Consider the following 26,898-nt stretch of genomic DNA (forward strand, 5'->3'; position numbering starts at 1 on the left):
AAACTCCAGAACTTTTTCATCTTGCAAAACTGAAACTACCCATTAAACATATTGGGTGCATTATTATTATTATTATTTTATTTTTTGTTATGGAAAACGTTAAACGTATTCCAAAGTAGAAACAATAGTGTAATGAATCCACATGTACCCATCATTCAGCTTCAGTAATTATAAATTCATGATCAGTTATGTTGCATTTATATTTCTGAACACTGTCCTCACACCATATTGTTTTGAAGCAACTCCCAGATACCACATCATTTCTTACCTAAATATAGGCATACCTTGTTTTATTGTGCTTCTCAGATATTGCATTTTTTTCTTTTAACAAGGTTTGTGGCAGCCCTGCCTTGAGCAAGTCTGTTGGTGCCATTTTTCCAGCAGCATTTGCTCACTTCGTGTCTCTGTGTCACATTTTGGTAATTCTTGAAATATTTAAAACTTTCATTATTTATATTTGTTATGGTGATCTGTGACTGGTGGTCTTTGATGTTATTATTGCAAAGATTACAACTTGGTGAAGTCTCAGATGATGGTTAGCATTTTTAGCAATAAAGTATTTTTAAATTAAGGTATGTACATTGTCTTTGAGACATAAAACTATATTGTACACTTAATAGACCACAGTGTAGTGTAAACATAACTTGTATGTGCACTGGGAAATTGAAAATTTTGTGTGACTTGCTTCATTATGGTATTTGGTTTATTGCTGTGGTTTGGAGTTCAACCTGCAAAATCTCTGAGGTATGCTTGTAGGTGTGTGTGTGTGTAAAAGGAAAGGCTTTTATGCAAACTATTATATATAGGATGTATATATAATATAAGGGAAATATATTCAGTATCCTGTGATTAACCATAATGAAAAAGAATATATGTATAGCTGAATCACTTTGCTGTATAGCAGAAATTAACACAACATTGTAAATCAACTATACTTCAATAAAATTTTTTAAAAAAAGAAAAAAAGGACTTAAAAAAATTCTCAGAACTCTTTATTACACCTGGAAAAAATTGAACAATTTTATAGTGTATCCGTTTAGTGTCCTTACTCCCCTGATGATCTCATAAGTATGTTGTGCATTCTTGATCTTAGACGTGAAATCCTAGAATCTGGTAAGATAAAGAAAAACAAAAATCCAGTCATGAGAGATGAGGTTTGCTCCCATGCCCTGTGTGTCAACTTTTGTGGCTTCTTAAAGTTTGGGAGACTTTTTCTTAAATTTGTTAGTGAGTTCCCACCCTTCTCCCAAGAGTTGGAGTGTGGGGGGAGAAAGGAAAGTGAAAAAGTCAGATCCTTACTTTGGATAACATACTTGTTGTTATTATAGGTCCTATACTACCAATTTATTGGCAGAGGTTTATGTAAAAGCCGGTGGAAGCACTGTTGTAGAAATTAACCTGTGCCCTTTGATGGAAAGACTCTTTTTGATATGCCTTTTATTTTTCACTTGCCTCCTTAGGCCAGTAGTAGGAGTTCTTCTCGCGAACAGGAGCTGGCCTTTAGGTCTTACGTGCTGGTTGAGTCAGTCTGCAAAAATCTTCAGACCCTGGCTATGGCAGTGGCTTCTCAGAATGCTGTGTTGTTGGAAGGACCAATTGGATGTGGGAAAACTTCCTTAGTTGAACATTTAGCTGCAGTGACAGGTAGAAGGAAGCCCCCTCAGCTTCTCAAAGTCCAGCTTGGAGATCAGACCGACAGTAAGGTAAGTAAGAAATGGCAGATTTTGGTTGGTGAGCATACTTGTGAATATTTGCATTAAAATATTGTTTTTGCTAAGAGAATATGAGAATACTTATTGGTCTTCCTCATAACTGAGGGGACCACGCTGTAAAACCTCAGCTACCTGTTATAACCCTGTGGAAGTTTAATGGAACTAATCGCAGGATGTAGCATTGGCTCCTCAGGTGTGTGCCTTCAATAATTACTTCATCTTCTTTTTGCAGATGCTGTTGGGAATGTATCGCTGCACAGATGTCCCAGGAGAGTTTGTGTGGCAGCCTGGTACCCTGACACAGGCGGCCACAAATGGACACTGGATCCTTCTGGAGGATATTGACTATGCCCCCTTGGATGTGGTATGTCACCTCCCTAGTAACTCGCTAATTTCTCGTCTTTGAAGAGAATGAGAATTGTGTTAATAGTGATTCTGGTGGATTATTTAAACAACATAGGTATTTCATTAGAGATGGTATGTTGGTTACCTACCTAATCTGGTTTGAGTTCTTGGATTACTGGGCTGATCTCTTGTTTGATAGAAAATTATTAAAATTCTGCTTGTACTGTTTCCTTTAATAGTTGAATATGTGATCAATTTCACAGTAGTTTTTTTTCCTCCTTTATTTGAAAATGTGACCAATTTCGCAGACTTTCCAAGAATAGGTTTGGTGGGAAACATCTTATTAATCCATGCTGCATATACATTGAGAACTTTGAGACCCAGCTCCCTAGCTATGGCATTTGTAGAGCAGTGGGCTGAGGACAGATGAAAGAAGAGATGATATAATAAGAGCCTGCTTGTCTTTGTTCCATTAAGGAAAATAAACTGGATGTATATTTTTGACTTCAAAAAGATCACTTTTATATGTGTATAAAATTTAGCTATGGAGGCAGTCCATGTTTTTTCTGTATTCTGTAAACTATGACCAAAAAAATGTATTCCAGAATGAAAAAAATCTTCCTTTGGGTAGATTTTCCTGAGATTGGTTTTAATTTTCTTTTACTGTGAACCCTAAAGCTACCTGTATATGGACTTTGCCCTCTTGGATTGGAGAGAGAGAGGAGACAGAGAGGGGGGAGGGGGAAGGAGAGGTGGGAAAGGTCTTTAGGTTTAGGGAAATGTATGGGGAAGTAGGGGCTATAAATATGTGTGTGTCTTATGACATACATATTTTAGAGTCTGGTGAGGTAAAGATGTAATGGGGTTACTGGCTTAGTTTGACCACTATGTTCTAAGATTTTAATACTCAGTTTTATAGGGCTGGAGACTCATTTCTTAAAGGATGACTACTACCAATGAGACTTAAAAATAAAACTGAATTATAAACTGCAAGGCCAACTTTAAAAAGTATTTGTTGAGTCTTAGTGCTTTCTATAGCTCTCTTTCCTGGGCAATTTTTTCAGACATCAGGTTACCTGGGGAGTCATTAGGATTATGAATCATAGAATTTGAGCCAAAGAAGGTAGATGAACATAAGGGATATTCCATTCAGGTCATGATGAGGCCTAGGGATCTATCCCTTTGCCATAGCCAAGTACATTCTTTGATGACCAAGTCCAGATTTCAAGACCAAACTTAGTTTCTGTCTTGATCTTCCTTGGGCAACGTCTGGTAAACATCAGAAAATTCTTGTACTTTGAGTTCCATTTTGTGTAGACCATTCCCCTTCTGTTACTATCAATACATTTGGTTTCAGAGGGTATGCTGTTCAGTTGATTTAAACTTCATCATCATTATAGTGAAGTTGTGTTTATTTTAAAACATACCTGGACCCTTGATTATTATTTTGTTATTTCCAGAACTTCTCAGCTAATTGCTAACTAATTACTATTTTAAGGTAGCTTTTATGGCTTTTATAGATCTCATTCAGGATGGTTGTCTTTTGTTTCAAGTTTTGGAGTTATCTTGGAGTTGCCCCTATAATATTTTTCCTTTCATCTCCTAGCCATGTATGAAATAAGGATGGTTAATAAAATTACCTTGATATTTTAGAACCTTCTTCCTTGGCTCTTTGTTCTTCTTACTGTTTTTTTTTTTTTTTTTCCTCAAACTTCTATAAACTCACATCCCCTAGACCCATATGTCTAGTCCATACTTTTCTTGAAAAATATCTACTTGGATCTTCCTTAGCAGGTACAGGTTCAGGATGTTCAAAATGAACCTTATCTGCTCTTTCCTGCAACAGCCTTTCCTGCCACACAATTTCCAAGCCAGAACTGTGATGTGTCTCCTTCCTCTAGTCCCCCCCTCACTTAGTCTGATATTGCTTAGTACTTTTTCCTTATCTCTTATTCTGTTCCCTCGTAGCCCACTGCCTTAGCACAGGCCTTCTTATTTTTATCTATCTATCTGTCTGTCTGTCTAATCTATCCTGCTATCTTACCTTTGTTACCTGAATGGTGTCCTTTTTCACTTCTTTCCCTCCAGGCTGGCTCTCTTTCAGTTTATCTTCCTTCCATATTGTTGCACAGTTCATTTTCTAAAATAAAAACTAGGTTTTTCTCCAGACTAAAATCCTCTCAACAACTTCATGAAAAAAATTCAAACTCCTTAGCTCAGCACAGAAGGCCTTTTATCATTTATCTCTAAGCCTAGTATTTTTCCACTGCTTCATATGCACGTTCTGCCCTAACCCTAACCATAAGAGTCCTCTCATGCCATGCTCCTAGGCATATACATTTTTATCCATTTGAATATTTTTGCCTAGAGTAAATGTGCCATTGCTCTCCCAACAAACCAGGCTGATCCCTCTTCAAACTTTCAGACTCAGTGAATGTCATTACCTCTAGAATGGCTTCACTGCCCTGCTTCTAAACTACTCCACACTGATCTACAGCCACCCTCTGTCTTCACATACCGTTTTGTACACCCCTTGGGGGGTCATACCGATCATGCTGTATGGTAGTTTGCATGGCTATCTCCCGTCAGACTCTAGGCTGTAAAGTCTCAGTCATGTCTGGATTTTTCCTGTCTTGCTTGATTCTGGTCCATAGTAGGCACTCAGTGAATGCTGAATGAATAAGTTGCTCTGCTGGAGTGTAGGTGGCTCCAGTATTCCCGCCTGGCATTTGACCCCAGTTCATGCTGTGAGAAGTAGGGTTTCCTTTAAGGACGTGTTCATCATTTGGCAAGAGGGTTTTTTTTTTCTTTCTTGTTTGTTACTTCTCTCTTAATAGCTTTATCACTGGGGTTTTGTGATTTAGGTTTCCGTGCTGATCCCTCTCTTGGAGAATGGAGAGCTCTTGATTCCTGGCCAAGGTGACTGTCTGAAAGTGGCTCCTGGATTTCAGTTCTTTGCAACCAGGAGGTATGTCCCATTAACCCTTCTATTCCCATGATGGAGCCTCTTCCTAAGTCCACAAGCTAGAGTGCTGAGTACAGAAGTCTTGGAATAGAGTTCTCTGGGCCCATTTTAAGCAAGGTTAGTTAGCAGTGATGACAGATTCAACATTCTCATTCCTGACTTTTTTTTTTTTTAATTAATTTAATTTATTTTTGGCTGTGTTGGGTATTCATTGCTGCATGCAGGCTTTCTCTAGTTTCAGTGAGCGGGGGCTACTCTTCATTGCGGTGCTCAGCTTCTTACTGTAGTGGCTTGTTGTTGTGGAGCATGGGCTCTAGGCACACGGGCTTCAGTAGTTGCAGCACTCAGGCTCAGTAGTTGTGGCTTGCGGGCTCTAGAGCACAGGTTCAGTAGTTGTGACTCACGGGCTTAGTTGCTCCGCGGCATGTGGGATCTTCCTGGACCAGGGATCGAACCCGTGTCCCCTGCATTGGCAGGTGGATTCTCAACCACTGCGCCACCAGGGAAGTCCCTTCCTGACTATTTCTAATGGAGGTAATTAATTTAGAAAGTAAAAGTGTTTTTTTTCCCCCACTTAAAAATAAGTAACCAGTCTTAAAAAACTTTGTCTTGTTTTCATGTTTTCAAACATAATCAGAGATAAGACTGTTGTCAGATAGCCCTGGGTTTGAGTCCTGATAATGACACTTTGTACCGGTGTGTACCTTTCTTGACTGATTATGATGGGGCCAATAACACCTACTTTACAACTTGGTGTAAGTTATGAAGGTTAGGTGAAGTGACTAAAGACCTGTCACATATTAAGTGCCCAGCCATGATGGTGGTGATGATAAAGCCATGTAGACTTCAGGCATTTAAAAAAATTCATTGAATATAAACATCAACAAAGGAATAAAACCTAAGCAAACTTAGTATATGTCCTTGTCTACTTTTTAAAATAATGTGAAGGCAGTGATTTATTTCCTACTACTTGTCTATAACTGTACAGCTTCTCTAAGGTCTTAAAATGGCCAAGAGTGAAAATAATGCCACATTGTATTTAGTGATTATATTAGTGTTTACTGTACCTCTGTGAACATTCACTTCCAGATGGAATGCAGAGCTAACAGTTCTAAGGAAGACCTTGCTAGGCCCTGTTAGTTTTAATAGACCCTGATTTTATTCACAGTGATGGTGAAGTTCTTTCCTGCTAGATACATTTCCCAGAAAGTCCTGGGACATCATAGAAGTATGCCACACAAATTTGAGTTCAGTTCTTGGCTTTGCCATTTGTAGTTATAGTTGAGTGAGCAAGGGACATTACTCTCCTTCTCTTCCTTACATGTCTTCCTTACAGTTAGAAGAAAAGAAGGGCGTCATCCCCTCAGGGCGGTTGTTGTGAAGATTAAATTACATGGCTTAGGTGTAAGCCCATGGCTTGCCCAGAGTATGTGTTTAATGAATATTCCTTCTCTTCTGGGCATTTTAAATAATTTTAGGTACTGTTGCTTTTGGTAATAAGCAGTGAACTTATTTTTAGTGCTATCAGTCTTGGACTAGGTTTTCTTTTTCCTGAAGTTACGTCTTAAGGAAAGGAAACATGTTGTTGAGTTCAAAACGCCTAATAGGATCATTTGCAGTGATGTGGAAATAACTTGGTTAAAGCCCTATTACTGCCCCTAGGAAAATAGTCAAACCTGGCTTGGTGGCAGCCTTTCATTGTCATCCTCCTTATAAGCCCAACATAGTGCTGTCTGGCACCAGAAGGAACTGTGAGTTTTACTCAGATGTGAGATAACGTCTAGCAAGGGGTAACCAGGGGCATAATTCAAGATTAAAATTGGGAATTTTGTGTGACTCTGTTTTTCATTCTGAAATAGACTCTTGAGCTGTGGAGGAAATTGGTATCGACCGCTAAATAGTCATGCTACTCTGCTAGGCAAATACTGGACCAAAATTTACCTGGATAACATGGACAAGACAGAACTGAATGAGGTATGGGGTTATTTGAAAGTATCAATGCTTTTTCTTTCTTACTCTTCATATTAAAAGTGTCAGACTTACATGTAAACAGGAGAAATAGCCCAATGAGTCACCAAAATACTCGTCACTCTAAATTTAACAGTTAATATGCTGACATTTTACTATATTAATTTCATCTAGTAGTTTTTATTTGCTAATATATTTGAAAGCAAACCTCATAGCATTTCACCCTTAAATACTTTCATGCATCTCTAAGGGCATTTCCATATATAACTGCAATGATTATTATACCCAATAAAATGAATAGTAATTCCTCAGTAGCACTTAATTCTCAGACCATGTTTAAGTTTCCCCAGTTGTCCCCAAAGGATCTTTTTTATACTAAGTTGTTTTGTAACTAATATCTTTCACACTTAACAACTTCATGTACATTTTGATCTGGGTATTAATGAAAATTGAGATGACTTATTTTAAAGGTTTTATACATCGATTTACTTTGTAGTATCTCTGGTTCTCCGCAATCACTAAGGTGTGCCTCGCTTTACCCTGCCAACCTCCTGTCTCCCCTTGGATCTACTTCCTCACTTGGGAAGCGTCCCGACTTCCAACGTTTCATCTTGGAGAGCAGCAAATAAAGCATTGTCAGTGATCATTCATTCATGGCAGGGATGCTTTCCTCTTTCTTGGTATAAGTTTTTAGATAAATAAGTGGCACCAGACAACCTTTTCAGATATTTTATCTATCGTTTAGGTATTTACTAGCAGAGGGGTTTTCGGAGTTCACCGATTACTGGGTAAACCTAGATAGTATAATCTCTAAGAAGCCTTGCCTTGATGGTGTGATGTTATAACTCTACAGCCTGTTTTACACTTGTGAGTTTCTTATCTCACTCTGGTTCCCAGTTGTGTATTTGTGTGTCCTGTGTGTCTTTCTTTTCCCTTCTTGCCGCCCTCAACTATAAGCTCCTCCAGTAACTTAACTCCGCTGTGGTGTCCCCAGCATCCACTCCGTGCCTGGCATTTTGTAAACGTTTGTTGTATTGCTTTGTCATAGTGCTCCTCTTTCTTTTGCTGTTGCAGACCTTTAAATGTTCTGTTTTCAGACTTAAATTGTGAGTCTTTTCTTTGAAGGAGAGGGCTGAAGTTCACATTTAGGTGTAATTTATTGGGGATTGAGAGGATGAGAAGAACGTGTGACAGCCCCTCTGTTCACACTGTATTCTGTACTCGAAGGGTAAGCCAGAGCTCCTCCTCCCACTTCTGCCTCGGTCCGCAGGCTGTCACCCTGCTCACCAGAAGTGCGACGGGAGCACACACCTCCTCGCTTCAGTGGCCTGGCTCGTAGTTAGGTAGCTGACTTTGAGAAGCTCACTGGTTCTTTTTAAGCTTCTGGACTTGCTAATCCTAATAACACTCTCCTAAAGAAATGACTGGTAGCTAAAAAGCTTGCGTGTATTACGTAGGAAATAAAATAATCTCCTGTGCCGACCTCACGGGGAACACAAGGAACTGCGTTTCTGTTGCTGCCAACCAACCGCAGCCGTCTTATGCTTGGAAAGGCTTTGACTTCTTGCTGAAGTGTCAGATTGCACTTCAAAGAACAAGCTCTTCACAGAATGCTAGTCTCATACCTAGTAAGTGCCGGGAACTTACCCCTAGCAGTTTCCCACACCTTGTCTCCGCCATACACCTTGAATGTGCCCTGACGCCTCACGTGCTGGCACCAGAGATGGCCTGATTTCTCCGCTGGCAGTCTCCTCTCACAGTCACCAGCGACCTCTGCCAGGTGCCTCTCCTGCTCTGTGAAAGCTTCCCGGGTCTCCCAAGCAGGGCCGACCATGCTGTCCTTTGGGCTGCAAGCTTGCTTTTGCTTTCATATCTGCTTCTTATATGAGGGGGAGTTTCTCGAGGACGGGTTCCATTCCTTATTTTGTTTTGTTTCTCTGTCCCTGGAACAGTGCCTGCTACAAAGTAGGTACTTAATAAATGCTTATTAAAGGAATGAATCTCCAAAAGACATATCAAATTGATAACCATATCATGTTAGATTAGTTTATTATGTGATATCGTGTTTAAATTTTGACATTCCTGTTAATAACAAAAGATGTTTTCTGACTGAGGTAGAAAATGACTAATTGGTTGGTACATATAAATCTCTATTCAGAACTTTTTTTCCAAATAACTGAGCCCTTACTAAAGTGTTAAACCTAACAGAAATTTTTTTCAAGTAAAAACAGCTTTTTTTTTTTCACCTTGATCATAAATATACATGCTCATATGATGGAATTACTACTCAGCAATAAAATAGAATGAACTACTGATACATACAGTAATGTCTGGACGAATTTTCAAAAACGTTACGCTGAGTAAGAGAAACCGAACTACACACTACATCCCGTATGATTCCGTGTGTATGATAGATTCGAAAGCAAAACTGTAGAGATCTGAATCGGGTGCAGGATTCCAGGGACGGGGAGGGGGAGGAAGGCAGTGATGACAAAAGGGGACTTTTTGTTTTAGGGGTGATGGAGGTAAGTCTATATTTTGTTTATGGTAGCCAGGGTCCACAAATATATGGGCAATTTTGAAAATGTTCCCTCCGTACACAAAAAATGTATATTCTGTATTTGAAAAATCCACATGTGTATCCATTAAATTGAATTTGTTGATTCTTTTATTCTCTTTTTCTGTCCTTAATTTTCAATACATCTGAAATATGTTTTCAATAATATTTGTTGTAAAATCCTCCAGTTTAAAAAAAAAAGTATGAAGAAATAAAAATATGAGATCTACCACTTGATGACACGGTTAAAAGATTTTAGTGGACCTTCCAACTTTAATACATACAAAATATGTTGATATTTCATATATAAATTGGAATCGTGATATACTTCTCAATTTAAATGTATTAGGGTATAATATTTCTAATATATACATGATATTTTTCTTCCTTCTCAAGTAGGCTTGACTTAGCAAATCCGTATCATAAAAGCGTTGAACCAATATTATGGGCACCGAGTATTATACTGCACAAAATTCTTAATAGTTATCAAAGTGAATTGGACTTGATCTTTTGCTTGTTAAATTCTGTTGTCTGATAAAAACTACTTTTTATCAGGACTTAACACTAGCTCCTTTTACTGTGATTTGCTTTAAAAAATTTTCCTTTTCCCATTAACTGCTTCTTCTTTGCTTTTGTCTGAGAAATGACTTAATGACTGTACTAGAATTGTGTTTAAAAAGTTAGAATACATATTACTTGAAGGATACTTCAATGAGTAAGTGCCTGGGACTTGGATGCCTATGTTGCTTGAGACCCCTTTCCCATCTAGCTTCTTTACCCTAAGCTGTGTGGTAGGTGGTGAGATTGCCAGATAACTGAGTTCTGGGCAGGAAAAAGTCATGGTCTTTGAGGGGTTGGAGGTATGGGTGAGGGTGGAAGTTGTTATACTTGGTAAAGATGACAGATTTCTTAGAAAAATTCATTCTTGGTTGACTAGTGTCAGCAGCAGTTTATGTGTGCTTTTAAAAATCACTCTGTCTGCTGCTAAATTTTCTTTGCTTTTTTTTCTCCCTCTGTCAGGTTCTTCAAAATAGATATCCCAGCTTATCGGTAGCAACCGATCACCTGCTTGACATTTACATCCAGCTTACTGGAGAGAAACATCACCCTCTGAGTGATAGTTCTGTTGGAGGGGAACAGGCACCCGAGGAAGTTTCAGAAGCCAGATGGAAACACAAAAGACTAAGCCTTGAGGGGAGAGAATTGTCTCTCAGGTACTGGGCTGAACACTTTTGAGTCGGTATTTTAAAAACTGCTTTCCTCAGAAGTTCTTAGCAGCTAGAACTGAGTGGTTACAAGAAGTCAGGTTTTGAAATTAGACGTTTGGGCTGCTTCATAGTGTTCAGGCCCTTTTTGAGATCTATAGTTACTGAATGGGGAGGCTTATGAAGGTAACATTATGTTAACTTTAACAAATAACTTTTTTCTTCCAGTTTTATTGAGACGTAATTGACACAGAGCACTGTATAAGTTTATGGCATATAGCATAATGATTACATACATCATGAAATGATCACTGCAATAAGTTCAGTGAACATCCATCATCTCATAGGTACAAAATTAAAGAAACAGTAAAAAGAAATTCTTTTTTCTTGTGATGAGAACTCTTAACAACGTTTCATATATAACATACAGCAGCGTTAATTGTACTTACCATGTTGTATGTTATATCCCTAGGACTTACTTATAACTGGAAGTTTAGCAAATAACTTTAAAAGCCAAAGTTGGGAATAGTTACTGACATAGCTCTTTCACTGGATGTCCTTTTGTGACACTTGGGGTCTTAAATAAAAGACTCTTGGGTTTTGCTCTGTATACTGAGTTCCCTGCCTTTGGGCTTCGTTCTCAGTGGTTGACTTGCCCTTTGAGAAATGAGAATTAGGTGTGGGCAGCTCCCCTCAGTTTGCTCTGAGAATTAATTGCTCCCTGTCTCCTGCTACCTTGTCTGGCATGGATGGGGAGAAGTGAGTTCTAGGTCACTTCCTGGTAGGATAGGGACTGGGACCACTCATTCTTTTTCCTGACACTGTTTATCTTCAGTTGCCAGAAAAAAAGGAGAGTCTTTGTTGTCAGGTGTTCCCAGACCTAAGTAAGCTCTGATGCCTTTGATGTCTTTGGCCTATGGTCTTTTATTTCTTTCCCCCCGCCCCCCTCTTTTTTAAAGGGATCTACTGAATTGGTGTAACAGGATTGCCCACAGCTTTGACAGTCTGTCTTCATCAGCATCATTAAATATTTTTCAAGAGGTAAGATACAGTCTTCCTGCTTGTTTCTCTGTGCTCTTTAAGGCTGTTGATTTCCACTGTTATTTTCTGTGTCTTGACTGCTATCAGAAAGTTTTTCTTTTGTGTAGGTACCGTTTATTATCCTTAGCTAGTTAAAACGGAACTAATGTTGCCTTAAAACTAATTGGGCATAATAAATGTTTTGTGGTTTTTGAAACAGGTTACTACTAATTTCAAATAAGTATAGTTTGAATTAGAGTAAAACAGATACAGTACTGAAATTAAAGCTTAAATGAAAAGAAAGTCTCCCAGGTGATAATACTGTTATAAAATATAAAGTGTTTCTAAGATCTTTAGTATTTATTTCTGTATATAATTTCTTAGTCTATTTGATATATTTATATTTGTCTTATCCCACCACTAGCCTCAGTAGGGTCTTTTTAACTTTAGTCCAGAGAAATTTATGTGGGGTTTGTAAAGTACATCCTTGTGTGCTGGACGGGGGGACAAAATGTGTTGCATGGGAGGGAAGCCCTATTGAATTGTAGCTCTGCCACATTCAGTAGAACAGAGAGAGATTTATTCCCGCCTGCTTAAGAATAAAGTGATGCTGCCTGAAGATCTCTGGGCTGTTAAAACATTAACCCATTTTGACTATAAAGTGTTCTGGTTTCTGTCAGCTAGGACTGAGGAGAGAATAGTGACCCATTTTTGTTAGCAGTTTCTCTCTGTGTTTGGTTAACTTTGAGTAGAAAGAACCCACATTTGGAGCACACACTTAAGCCGGCCGAACTCTGAAGTGCTGTCTGCCAGTCCTTTAATCCTCTTCTCTCCATTGAAATTTCCTTTCCTTTCTCCTACATTTCTCATCTTTCTTACAGGTAACCTTGTTTTGTACTTTTCTTTATTTTATTTTATTTTTATTTATTTTTAAAAATTTATTTATTTATTTTTGGCTGCATTGGGTCTTTGTTGCTGTGCGTGGGCTTTCTCTAGTTGTGGTGAGCGGGGGCTACTCTTCGTTGTGGTGCGCGGGCTTCTCATTGCGGTGGCTTCTCTTGTTGCAGAGCACGGGCTCTAGGCGCCCGGGCTTCAGGAGTTGTGGCTTGCGGGCTCTAGAGCGCAGGCTCAGTAGTCGTGGCGCGTGGGCTTGGTTGCTCAGTTGCTCCGCGACATGTGGGATCTTCCCGGACCAGGAATCGATCAAGTGTCCCCTGCATTGGCAGGCGGATTCTCAACCACTGCACCACCAGGGAAGCCCCCCCAGTACTGTTAATATCCTGATGTATCTCCTTCCACATCCTTTTCTATGCGAATGGGATTAAGAACTTTTTTTTACTGTATCAGAACCTTCCCCCCCACCCCACACATACCCTTGAAGAGATAAGGCCAGTTGTTTTACAGAATGTTTCACCTTCTGGCTTTATCTGGTTGCTTCTTCACTGCTTTGATACCAACTGGTGTCCTGCAATTCAGTTTAGTTTTGATACTGACCACCTGGAGTTAGTGTAGACCCCACAGGTTCAAGGGCTCAGTCCTCTGCAAGGCTGTCCCACTTTAGACTCTAGCCGCAAGTCTCAGACACCCACCCACACTTAGCACCTATCAGCTGTAAATTCAGGGGTTCCCACAACCTCCTCAGGTACAGTAATCACCTCACAGAACTCATTGGAAGCTCTGTACTCACCATACAGGTCACAGTTTTGTTATTAAAAATATAACTCAAGAACAGTCAAATGGAAGAGACACATAGGGCAAGGTTTCAGGAGTCTGAGCACAGACACTCCTGTGGAATCAGGGTGTGCCACCTTCCTGGTACATCACTTTGTCACCAACCAGAAGCTCTCTAAGCTTTGGATGTCCAGTGTTTTATTGGGGTCTTATTCTGACATTGGCTATTCGATTGAACTCGGTCTCCATCCCCTCCCCTCCTCCAGAGGTTGGAGATGGAGATGGAAGTTTCAACCCTTGGTCTTTCTGGCCTGGCCAGTTCCTCTCTTAAACTATCTAAGGGCCCATCAAGAGTTACCTTGCTTAGCATAATAAACCTGGTAAGGTCCATAAGGGCTCCAGTAAATAACAAAAGACACTCCTTACTCCTGGTAATTCCAAGAATTTTTGAAGCTCTGTGTAAGGAATTAGGGACAAAACTAGATACATTCTTTTTCAAATGCTTGCATGAAGTTTATTGATATATTACACTTGGTGGCAGCAGAACCAGATAATATTCTTTGTTTGCCATACTCGTGTCCTTTCCCTTGTCATTTTATCTGTCTTTCTTGTAAATAGAAGTTTAACAGAATGCTTGATGTATTCAAATTCAGCTTTTGGGGGGGTAGATTCCATTTGGTGGTGACACGTACTTTATATTTCATTATAGCAGAAGACATGTATCTTGTTGGCCTATCAATAGTTGCTAAGATTAAGTACTGGGTTAGGGTAATGACAGTGTAATCCCTTTATTGCACACCAGGAGTCTCCCTTTACATCTAGAAAGTAATCTTTTGGTGTTACCTCCACTGTCTGGAAGTCGTTTCCCCCCACAGAACCATATACCCAAGGATTAATGCTAATTGCTATTATTACCTGAATTTTGGATTTGCAAACTGAGGCGTTTGTGTGTTTTCTTAATTAACCGGTATTTTGATAGTAAAGCCTTCACATTTTTTGGTGTCCTATCTCTGTTACGGTAAGATCCTTTGAGTCTAGGGTTGGTACTTTATTTGTATTCTCCTTAGTCTTATTTGCAGAAAAGTTCTGCTGGATTTTATGTTCCTCCCTTGTGTGGCCTGGATAGTGATGCTCTGTTATTAATGTATTATTTTAAAAATCAGTTGGCATTTACCTTGGTTATTTTAATAGGCTCTGGACTGTTTCACAGCAATGCTTTCTAAGCAGACAAGCAAACTGAAAATGGCAGAAGTCATTGGAAGCAAATTGAACATTTCCAAGAAAAAGGTATGTAATGCCATTTTTACTTCCCTCTTGAAAGGAAGCTGGGATATTTAGCTTAATTGCTGATCTCTGGTCCTTACCTGGAACAGCTTTTGCAAATAACAGCCTCCTCTGTCAAAGTTGGTAGTTTCATTGCTGCCTCTCATGGGCATAAAACTTACTGTCTCCTGGATAAGTAGTTCTCCCTGTGTTCCACGTTCTTAGAGTGAGCTGCCTTGCATCCTTTTTCACATGCACGCCTTTTTCTCCAGTGCTTAAGGAGCATGTTATTCTGTAGGTTGTGGATTCAGGACTGGAACCATGTCTTAGTAACACCTTTGTCTGTAGTTCTGTGCACAATTAGATTTTTTCCAACTTTTTATAGTTAATATCTTCAAACATCAAAAAAGTTGAAAAGTGTTAGTGAACACCTGTATACCCACTACTTAGGTTCACTGCTGATACTGTTAATATTTGCCTTTCCTGTTTTATATCAAAATATGTACTTCTGGAGGAGAGAGCCTTTCGGCAATGGTGTTGGTAGCTGGAGAAATGTCTGGGGCTCATCCTGAGGCAGATATTTGGCGTTCCCAAATGAATGATGACTCAAAAAAGCCTTAGTCAGGAACCGAGATGGTTAGAGGTGTTCCTTAGGCGTATGAAACTATCGGGATGGTTTTGGCTGCAGGTAACAGAGCACTTACTAAAAGGGGCTGAAGTAATAAGTGTGTTAATTATCGTAGACAAGAGAAATGAGACTACCATGACTGGCTTAGGTTGGTCAGTATTCAGCCCCTTTGGTTGAAGAGGGGTTTACCTTCCCTGGGCAGTTTGCCCCTTTTACTCCTGCCCCAAACCCTGAGCGAAATCTGGGTTCTTTGGGTTAGCAGTGAGGATAAGGCTGATGGGTAAGGATATGGCTGAGCCTCTGTCACAGCTTCTCTTTCTGCTTTGGTTGTCGTCAGATGTATCATGGTTTATTCAAGTGACTGTTTCCTGCATTATGTTAGAAATTTAAAGCAGAGGAAAGCATAGAGGAAGAAACATTACTTTGGTTTTTTTCGTATCTTTTAGGAGTAAAACTTTCTGTTCACTGTGTTCACTTTATATAGGTAGATAGAGGCTCATTTGAACGAATAAAAAGTACTATTACAGGGAAACATTCATGATCAGTGTTTTTAAAAACATATTAGAAACTTGGAGAATTTTAAAAAATATAATTAAAAGCTATCTTACCTATCTCGGAAGCCCGAAAATGCCTCTTAGTAGAGGTCATGTTAGAGGAGCACAGTAAGCCTCACAGATGAGAAGTATTTGAAGAGCATGCAGAATTTTACTCAGGTAAAATCTTTGCCCTCCCATAGGCTGAATTCTTCTGTCAGCTTTATAAACCAGAAATTGTGATCAACGAGCTAGACGTGCAAGTGGGTCGGGTGCGGCTTCTACGGAAACAAAGTGAGGCTGTCCACATACAGAGGTAAACAGGGTTCCAAACTGATCTGAGCACTGTGGGGTCGTTGGGAAACTGATAGAAGGAACGTCTGGTCCAGCCCCTTTATCTTTGAGTAAAACATGTCAGAACTGTGATCTCTCCATTGTACTAGGCAGTAAGGAGCAGTGATTTCCCTAAATGTGTTCTGTGAAACTAGATGTTAATAGGTGGAGGAGGTGATGGGGGTCATTAGAGACTTGGGACTAGCAAAGGTGTATCTTTGATTTTATTCATTGTAGTGTATTTAGTGAAGTAAGCATCACCTGGAGGTCAGGCTTGGTCCTAACATTAGTCTATTAATCCCTTGAGGGCTGGAATTGTATACGTTTCTGAGATTTATTAAAGTTATTTATTAAATATTTGCTATATGCCTAACGTTGTGCTGAGTACCTTTTTGCATGTTTTCTCATGTAGTGGTTATAGTAAACCTATGAATTAATGTGTGTGTTAGTGTCCTTAGGGCTCTCCTAACAAATTACCATAAACTTGATGGCCTAAAACAGCAGGCATTTATTCTCAGTTCTGAAGGCTGGAAGGCTGAAACCAAGGTGTTGGCGGGGCCACACTACCTTTGAAGACTCTTGCCTCTTCCTGGCTTCTGCTGGCTCCCAGCAATCTTTGGTGTTCCTTGCCTTGTAGCTGCATCAATCCAATCTCTGATGCCATTGTCATATGGTCTTCTTCCCTGTGTGTATTTCTTTGTGTCTCTAAATTTCTCTTTCTTTATAAGGACACCAGCCATTGGATTTAAGACTGACCCTTAAATCCAGTATGATACGATTTTAATCTTATTATACCTGTAAAGAGCTTTTTTCCAAATAAAGTCACAGGTTCTCAGTAGACATGAATTTTGGGGGAACATAATTCAACCCACTACAGCTAGGAACTATTGTTATCCGGATTTTACAAGTTAGGAAACCGAGGCTAAGAGAGGTTAAGTAGTTTGCGCAAGATGACATAGGTAGTACAGATGTTTTATCTTATTGGTGTTTTGAATTTCCAGAGCCTAGTGAAGTAGCAGTTATGTAAATGCTCCACGTATGTAGAATGAATGAATTCTGCAATTCATATGTTGTAAGGACATCTGTTAGAGCAGCGGTCCCCAACCTTTTTGGCACCAGGGACCGGTTTCGCGGAAGACACTTTTTCCACGGATGGGGTTGGCGGGAAGTAGTTTCAGGATGATTCAAGGACATTACATTTATTGTGTACTTTATTTCTATTATTATTACATTGTAATATATAATGAAATAATTAATGCAACTCACCATAATGCAGAATCAGTGGGAGCCCTGACCTTGTTTTCCTGCAACTAGATGGTCCCATTTGGGGGCGATGGGAGACAGTGACACCCGAAGTGTGTTGCTTATGTCCAGTCTAGTCCGTAAGGTACAGTTTAATTGTCACTTGCCACTCACTGATAGGGTTTTGATATGAGTCTGCAAGCAGTCGATTTATTACGGTCTCTGTGCAGTCAGACCTCTCTGCTAATGATGATCTGTGTTTGCAGCCGCTCCCCAGCGCTGGCGTCACTGCCTCAGCTCCACCTCAGATCATCGGGCACTCGATTCTCATAAAGAGCGTGCAGCCTAGATCCCTCACCTGTGCAGTTCACAGCAGGGTCCGAGCTCCTATGAGAATCTAATGCCGCCGCTGACCTGACAGGAAGCGGAGCCCAGGCGGTAATGTGAGCGACGGGGAGCAGCTGTGAATACAGATGAAGCTTTGCTCACCCTCCCGCCGCTCACCTCCTGCTGTGTGGCCCGGTTCCTAACAGGCCATGGACAGGTACCAGTCCATGGCCCAGGGGTTGGGGACCCCACTGTGTTATAGAACATGAAGACCGTCACTCTGAGTTGTCTCCTCCTTCTTGTTTGTTGAATCTGGGAAATCCGATTCCTCAAAATAACACAAAGAGAAGCTTGCAGCCTGTTCCTCCAACTGCTTACATACTTTCCCCTCCCCAGGGAGAAGCTCACCTTTGCTGCTACGAGGCCATCCTCTGTTCTTATTGAACAGCTCGCGGTGTGTGTTAGCAAAGGGGAGCCTGTGTTGCTGGTGGGAGAGACCGGGACCGGCAAAACCTCCACCGTCCAGTACTTGGCTCATATTACAGGTAACTCCTAGAGGGGAAGCACTCTGCCCCCAGACAACAAACATTTGACACTGACTGCCTTTTTATTATTTTATTTTATTTTTTTTTTTTGTGGTATGCGGGCCTCCCTCTGTTGTGGCCTCTCCCGTTACGGAGCACAGGCTCCGGACGCGCAGGCTCAGCGGCCATGGCTCGCGGGCCCAGCCGCTCCGCGGCATGTGGGATCCTCCCAGAGCGGGGCGCGAACCCGGTTCCCCTGCATCGGCAGGCGGACGCGCAACCACTGCGCCACCAGGGAAGCCCCTTTTTATTATTTTAAAAAAATATTTATTTATTTATTTGGCTGCGCCAGGTCTTAGTTGCGGCATGTGGGATCTTTTTAGTTGTGGCATGTGGGATCTGTAGTTGCGGCATGCAAACTCTTAGTTGCAGTGTGTGGGATCTAGTTCCCTGACCAGGGATCGAACCCGGGCCCCCTGCGTTGGAAGTGTGGATCCTTAGCCACTGGATCATCAGGGAAGTCCCCTGACCTTCTTTTTTAAAAATAAAAAGTCCAAAGAATATTGGAATCTAAGAAGTGCCACCACTCCACTTCCCCTGGAGATAAGCAGTGGAAATTTTTACCTTGGAAATAATGTATTCTTTCCCCCTGGAAATAACCACTGTTAACAGATTGGTATTAACTTTTTTCAGTTCTGATCTGTGGTCTACAAATACATACAGATTTGGTTTTGTTTTGAAACAAATGGGATCATTCTCTATGTATTACATTTAGTTAATAAGCAAATTGGACATCTTTAAAAACAGAACTGTCTTATTCCTATTCTGATGGCTAAATAATATTTCACACTGGATATTTATTTAGTTCTAATTCATAGACAGACATTGACTTACTGAACGGTTTTTTTGTTGTTTTCAGTTACCTGATGCTAGAGCAGTGAATCTTCTTTTTTACATATCTCTCTGGGTTAGGTGAAAATTTTGAATAGTCAAGATTCCTGAAAGTAAAATGAGGGGGTCAGAGGAAATGCACATTTAAAGATTTGCCCTGTGCCCTTGTCCACACATCCTTAAGGATCACACTGGATATTGTCAGTCTTTACATTTTCAGAATAACCCTTTTGCCCTTTCTTTATTAAAGGCCACCGTTTGAGGGTTGTCAATATGAATCAGCAAAGTGACACTGCAGATTTGCTGGGAGGGTAAGTGTGATTTTAAATCTTTTTCTTGTTATTTTGTGTTCACTGTTTGAAGTAAGAAATACTTTTTTTTCCGTAAAGCTCAAAACTGGCCTTGGAAAAATGTTCAGAGAATTGCCCCCCTACACCCACCCCAGCAGGGTATTATTTATTAGAATTTATTAAGGAGCTCTTGAGTGTGTAGATGTTTCTTTTCATTTTAAAGAACACTTGAGGTTCTTGCTCTCAAGGATCCTGCTGGGAGGGGGAGGAAAACAAAAAGGTAAGTATGTAGTCAAGTAATGTTTGTGTGTGCAGTCATTTATCTGAAGCCTATGTTCTAGACTCATACACTGCCTTCAAGCTAGGCTCTCCTGCAGTTTGATTATCTTTGAAACGTTAAGTAGCCTCCACTTTGTTAAATGGGACTTGGCTCAAGGCACTCCACTGTGGTCAGTAAAATGCCCTTCTTCCTTATTTGTGGTTTTGAATATGTTGGTTTCATGAACAATTTTAGTCTGTGCTGAAGGCTGTAAAAGCGATGGCTGCTATTGGCGTACCTTCTGTTGAACCCTAATAGGGTCTGTCCCATTAACTCTAAGCAGTTGCTTACACAAACTCTTAAAGGCATAAGATAATAGAATTTATTGTCCTTTTTGCTCTTTGTGATATCTGCAAGAATACTCTTTATTTACTCTTTTCTGAGGACCACATTATGCTGTAGCATTATTTTTACTATCACTCTTTCCTTGTCTCATATCCCTTCCTGCTCTGGATGGAGTGCTACTTTGGAATCCTGCTTCCTTTGGTGCTTCTCATTTTCTTACCGTCCCGACCTATTACTTCTGTTCTGCTCTACACATGCCACTAATTATGTATTTTAAATTTATATTCTGTCTTCGAATCCATTAGCTGAGGCTTACCTCTCTTACTCTAATTCTACTTTGACTTTATTTTTCCCCAGTGGTCTTTCTACCTTGTTTTCGTTTTACTTCTGTTCAGTTAATTGACACTTAATCTCCCCATTCCCTCATTGTGGTACTTGCAATGTGTTCTTATTAATATATGGAATTTGTTACTTAACTAGGCATGTCTATACTACTGTGTATTTCTCTCTATTCTGTATCTATCTATGTCTTTAGTAATATCCTACTGTTAAGTATTCCTAACACAAATGGCATTAGTCTTGTACTAACTGAACATGCACTGGATCTGTCTCTTCTAAGAATTTGTAGTGTTATGTCACCCGTTGCAAGTAGTTTTAAATGTAGTGAGTACACATTGTGCCTTGATGCAATTAATAATACAAAAAGGTTGAAATCAGAATTTGTTAACTGGAATTTTATTTTGGCACCAACTTGGTGAAAAAAATATATATCCATTTGTCCTTGTTAGTAGGTTAGCATCAGTTATCAAAAGAAAACTTACAGGGCTTCCCTGGTGGCGCAGTGGTTGAGAGTCCGCCTGCCGATGCAGGGGACGCGGGTTCGTGCCCCGGTCCGGGAAGATCCCACGTGCCGCGGAGCGGCTGGGCCCGTGAGCCATGGCCGCTGAGCCTGCGCGTCCAGAGCCTGTGCTCCGCGACGGGAGAGGCCACGGCAGTGAGAGGCCCGTGTACCGCAAAAAAAAAAAGAAAAAAGAAAACTTAGATACGTTTCAATTTTTGTAGAGTTGGAAGTATGCCTTGTTTTCTGTTCTTTTGTATTGTTGGCAAGTGGTGTGTAAATCACATCTTTTAATATATATTATCGATGTATGAATGACTCCTTTGCTTAAGAACCCTTGTGTATACAATTGGAAGACCAAAAATGATTTTTAAAAGACAAGGGAAAAAAGAAAAAAAGGAAAAAAAAATAAAGGCAAGGGAGTAGAAAACAAAGGAGCAGGTAGGGAGGTGGGATAAAGAAGGGCTAATATTTCTATTTTGGGAATGTGTGGTTAGTTTCATCTAAGTATGAAACTAGTTCTGTGTTTTGTAACTTACATTAAACATATATTGCATTTATCAAATACTATAGTTAAAATATAATAAAAGAAATTTATAGTCCTAATTAGTCTGGTTTGCAAATCTGGATCCTTTAGATTGGTTTTTAAAAAAATTATAATTAAGGATAAATATATGTTATAAAAGTGAAGCCTTCAAGGCCATTAGGCTCTTAAATTGCATTACTGCAGATTGCCTTCTGATCTTTGTTTGCATATGTACCCCCTTAATTTTTGATTAGTGTTAGTGTGGTTTATCTTTTTCCCTCATTTAACTTTTAACTCAATTTTGTCATTCTATTTAAAGTAGGTTTCTGATAGACAGCACATAGACCTTCAGATTACTTGTGAGTAGAGAAGTAAAGCAAATTCTGACAGAGTTGGGGTAGAGAGAGCTTATGAGACTCTGTAGAAAAGAGTAGAAGATACAGAGGACTTAGATGAAGCAGGTAAAAATCATTCCAGAAAAGGAAAGTCTACCATTAAATGGCAAAACACAGAACACAGGTTCACATCCCTGACTATAGGGAATGGGACTGGGAGGGGTAGCCTCTGAGGGAGGAACAGATAAATAGAGAAGGGGAGGTATCCTTGGAGAAGTTAACGATGAAGGAAAGAGAAAATGGTAGGAAAACTAAAGATCTCATAGAAATAGAAATAAAACGGCTAACCTGTGTCCTCCTCTAAGCCACCCATGGAAACATCCATAAAGGAAACTGCACAAGAGATTGCAGGGCAGAAGTGCATGCTTTCAAACTCAGAATCCTGACCCCAAATGGAGTGAACCGTTTACCTTTTCAGTTACTCAGCATGCACTGTTTTGTGTCTCTTTTACACTTCATGTTCTTTCATGCATGATAATTTTGGAGGGTCATTTTCTTTTGTTCTAGCCATTTTCTAGTGAACTCTTGTATGTGGTCTCCATGTATCGTGTATGTAATAGGTAGACCCTGAGTGACTCTCCATGAGGGCCAGGTGTTCTAGACCTCCCTCCCCCCTTGACCTTTAGGTTGCTCCTGAGGCATATTTTCTCTGCAAAAGACATCATGGAAACCCTGGTCTGTAATGGTTCGTAGTTTGATTTCATCAGTTCTCCCTGTGGCAGGTTAGTTTCCATTGAGTATTTGTGTTACAGTTTATTTCTGTTTATTTATTTTTCTTTTCGGAAAGGTGTATGTATGTTTGTTCATTTATTCATCACTTGAAACATATGACAACTTAACCGTTCCAGCCACTATGCTTTCAGCTTTAAATGAACAAAATTTTTTCTCAAGGAGCTCAGTCTAATTTGAAATATAAAGCCATTTCTTTCATGAATTCAATTCACTGAGCCAGTTAACTAGTGGTAATAGTTGTCACAGGTAACTCTTAAATGGCACTCCTGTGCCAGGTACTATTTTGAGTCTTTATCTGTGTTCAGTCACTTAGCCTTCTTAACAACCTGTTGATTATCCCCATTTACACTTAGGGGACCTGAGGCTCACAGGCATTAAGTGCCTTGTTCAAGGTAATGGCTAGTCCATGACTTGAACCCACGCAGTCTGTTTTGATCGTCTCCATTCTTAGTCATTACTCTACTGCCTCAGTTAGCTTTGGATCCATCTATTCTGTCATCTTTAAGACTAGCTCTTTTATTTAAATAACGTGTGTGTTTAATTTCTTAGCACTTCTTCTGTTGTCATTGTGGACCATCATCCTCTGCCTGGTCCAGTGCAGGGCTCTCATCTTTGCTTCTACTCTTAACCTCCCCACAGTCTCTCTTCCATTTAGTATTTACAATGATCCTTTTATAGTGTGATCAGATCTCATCACTCTCTTCCTCAGATCCTTCCACTGACTTCTCAGTCCATGTGGAATGTACTCCAAACCCTTCATCACCTGGCTGCGGCACGTCTCTGTCTCCTTCCTTTAGCTCTGCTCTGTGTTGATATTTCCTCTGTGGCCTCCCCTGCTGCCCAGGGATATTTGCTTAGCCTAACCCTTGTTTGATTTCCTTCAAATTCCCATCTTTAACACAGCCTCTTCTGACTATCATAGTCAAAGTACCACTTCTTCTTTCAGCCACTTTCCTTTCACTTTATCCAGTCATAGCACTTGCTACTTGATATTTTATACTAGTAGGTATATTCCCCTATTGCCTCTTTGGTTAGATTGTAAGCTGCAGAGGGGCAGGACGTGGTGGGTCTCACTTACTCAGTGCTGAACTCTAGCAGGTGCTCAGTAAATCTCAGTTGAATAAATGGAGTAAAGAAATGTCTTTACTAATTAATGGGTCAGTGCTTACTGGGAAGCGATATTGAGTTTGTGAAGTTCTCATGCATTCTGTCTCTGGAATCAGAATCTTCCATATAGATGCTCAGTATCAGGGCACTGGGTTTCACTCATCTCATTGTTCCTTCTCACAGGCCAGTGAGTAAATAGTATCCATGAGTTCTCCAATTGTGCTTGACTGTTCTGAAACATATTTTGGTATTGTTTCAGTTCTCAAATTATATTTCTTAGAAACAAAATTTATGTCATCATCCTTGAATTGTAGTATTTAGTATCCTGGGCCACAGAAAATTGTATACTTGAGGATTTTCCAGGAATGATTAGTGCTGCTTGGGCAACTTCTTTTAAATTTAGCTAGAGCAGTGTTTCGTGACTCTATACATTATTAACCCCCCTAATATTAAATTAAATTTTAAATGAATTAATTCCCTAATTCCCCAACCAGAAAAATAAAATGCTAAGAAATAGGAGAGACTCTAAATGCTGAGACATAAAAAAAGTTGAGCCTTGGTATTGTTTCAGTTCTCAAATTATATTTCTTAGAAACAAAATTTATGTCATCATCCTTGAATTGTAGTATTTAGTATCCTGGGCCACAGAAAATTGTATACTTGAGGATTTTCCAGGAATGATTAGTGCTGCTTGGGCAACTTCTTTTAAATTTAGCTAGAGCAGTGTTTCGTGACTCTATACATTATTAACCCCCCTAATATTAAATTAAATTTTAATTTAAATGAATTAATTCCCTAATTCCCCAACCAGAAAAATAAAATGCTAAGAAATAGGAGAGACTCTAAATGCTGAGACATAAAAAAAGTTGAGCCTTGGAAGGTCACAAACCATTGCAATGTCTTAAGATTTTTTTTCTTTTTACTGTCCCCCTCCCTCAATTTTGAATCTCTTTGGGAGTAGTCTCCCCACCCTCCATTGACAAGGCATGATGTTCAAGTAAGTTCTTAACTTAAGATGCTTGAATAAGTCAATTTCAGACATTATATTTTGCTTCTAAAATGTTTCAGAAACCTTTTGGTCAATCTTAATAGGATGTGGTTTATCATCAAATATACATGATGTTTATTTAAATATGTTAGTAAAATCAGTGACATGCCTTTCACTGCCCAGTTTGGAATTTCAAATTTGTTCATAGTTCATTTATCTAATAAGTAGTTTTTTTTGTTTGTTTTTGTTTGTTTGTTTGTTTCTTTTTTTGCGGTACACGGGCCTCTCACTGTCGTGGCCTCTCCCGTTGCGGAGCACAGGCTCCGGACGCGCAGGCTCAGCGGCCATGGCTCACGGGCCCAGCCGCTCCGCGGCATGCGGGATCTTCCCGGACCGGGGCACGAACCCGTATCCCCTGCATCGGCAGGTGGACTCTCAACCACTGTGCTACCAGGGAAGCCCTAATACTAGCTTTTACCTTTAGTATATAGGTGCTTCTAACACTTGGAGTGGAGAAAATAGATTATAATTTAAAACTTTAACATAGATTTATGTTAAGTATTTTGGTATTATTTCTGATTTTGATTAGAAGAAATCTTACACCTATTCCTGTTTTCTAAGGCATACTTTGCAACTTCTGTTAGCTTTAGAAGTTTGTGAATCACGTATTTACCTTTTGTTTCAGTTACAAACCAGTGGACCATAAGCTTATTTGGCTACCCTTACGGGAGGCATTTGAGGAACTCTTTGCTCAGACATTTTCCAGGAAGCAAAACTTTACATTCTTGGGACACATTCAGACCTGTTACAGGCAGAAACGGTGGCACGATCTCCTCAGACTAATGCAACATGTGCACAAGTCGGCTGTCAACAAGGATGGAAAAGAGAGTGAGACCGGTAAGAATGTGACCCAGGCTGCCAGTGGGAGGGCATGAGGCTGAAGTTTAATTAGCAGAATTAAGAGAAGAGTTTGGGGGAAGAATGAAGCAATACACATTGGAGCTTTCTAGGACTTTAGGCAGACTAATTTTCAAGTATTGCTGCTCCTGTGACTCTAGTCAAGATTTCCATCAAAACAGGTGGTCGCTGATGTTGATGTACAGTACCACTTAGTGGTTAGTAAGTCACGTGTGCTTAGAAGAAGAGGTTACTTCCAGAAAACTGGATTCCACAGCGAGTGGGGCTTTTGGTGTCTTAGTTATCTTCTTCCTCATCTATAAAGTGGGAATAAGAGTACCTACTTCAAAGGGTTGTTGTGAGGATAAACGAGTTAACCAATATGTATGCATATAAACGAACTGATTAGTATAGTGGCTGCACATGGTTGGCATTATGTAAGTGTTTGGGCTTAATTTTTTATACTTCTAAGATGTGATTTTTGTGCGTGTTATGTTAATTGTGTGTTTTCTTAAGTTATATATGTTACAACTCAAAGTGTATGTTAAATTCTTGTCTTTATTTTTTTCTAGGGTCACTACTGAAAGAGAAGTGGGAAGCATTTGGTCTTAGACTCAACCATGCCCAACAACAGATGAAAATGACTGAAAATGCCCTCCTGTTTGCATTTGTAGAGGTATTTTGCTTTGGTTGTTTAGGTTAAGGGAATGTTGATTTGACGCAAATTGGAAGTTTAAGGAGGCTACTGTGTTGTATTCTCTTCATGTTGACATTTTAGGGCTTGTTGTTTAAGACAGTAAACACTTAATGAAATAATTCTTTGGGGGGAAGATTTTTTTTTAATGTCCTTTATAGAAATTATAAAGTCTTGGTGAACACCATCATTACAGTTTTTAAAGATGCAGTTGAGAACTAGTGAATTTTTTTTTATTGTTTCATAGCTCTGTGTGTGTGTGTGTGTGTGTGTGTGTGTGTGAGAGAGAGAGAGAGAGAGAGAGAAGATTTGGGTCCATTTCTGTTAGGACACATTTTTGATTCCAGTGCATGGGTAGCTCTACTGTTTTCTCTCCTGTGACCTTGCAGGATCAACTTTAGTTAAATGTTTGTGACTTAAGCTTTTTATATTTTTATTAAAGGAAATTGTTTCTGTGGCACTCTTCAGACCACACTATAAGGGAGATGTAGGAATCTTACTTGAGATGATGTCTTAGTAAGAAAGAAAGTCCCTCAACCATATATCCATTGTTGTGGGAAATTTAGTCATCAGTGCTTAATATGATTGTTTCTAAAATAACCAATGAAAATGTCAAGTGCTCTCAAAATAGGGTTTATACCTA

At 39.7% G+C, this 26,898-nt stretch overlaps 1 protein-coding gene across 5 annotated transcripts in view; it reads left to right on the forward strand.

Moving 5' to 3' along the window:
* The window catches only part of MDN1 (midasin AAA ATPase 1), a 164,009-nt gene that overhangs the window by 21,347 nt on the left and 115,764 nt on the right, over positions 1-26,898 (forward strand). For all 5 annotated transcript variants that reach the window (XM_007126238.4, XM_028494642.2, XM_028494643.2 and 2 more), the window contains exons 6-17: positions 1,461-1,703; positions 1,945-2,076; positions 4,922-5,025; positions 6,882-6,996; positions 10,568-10,761; positions 11,712-11,793; positions 14,635-14,730; positions 16,071-16,183; positions 18,166-18,314; positions 19,435-19,495; positions 25,350-25,561; positions 26,134-26,237. In XM_007126238.4, the coding sequence (XP_007126300.2) occupies positions 1,461-1,703; positions 1,945-2,076; positions 4,922-5,025; positions 6,882-6,996; positions 10,568-10,761; positions 11,712-11,793; positions 14,635-14,730; positions 16,071-16,183; positions 18,166-18,314; positions 19,435-19,495; positions 25,350-25,561; positions 26,134-26,237 (1,605 nt within the window). The remainder of the gene's footprint in view (positions 1-1,460; positions 1,704-1,944; positions 2,077-4,921; positions 5,026-6,881; positions 6,997-10,567; positions 10,762-11,711; positions 11,794-14,634; positions 14,731-16,070; positions 16,184-18,165; positions 18,315-19,434; positions 19,496-25,349; positions 25,562-26,133; positions 26,238-26,898) is intronic.

The sequence above is a fragment of the Physeter macrocephalus genome, chromosome 10 (genome assembly GCF_002837175.3).
Source record: "Physeter macrocephalus isolate SW-GA chromosome 10, ASM283717v5, whole genome shotgun sequence".
NCBI lineage: Eukaryota > Metazoa > Chordata > Mammalia > Artiodactyla > Physeteridae > Physeter > Physeter macrocephalus.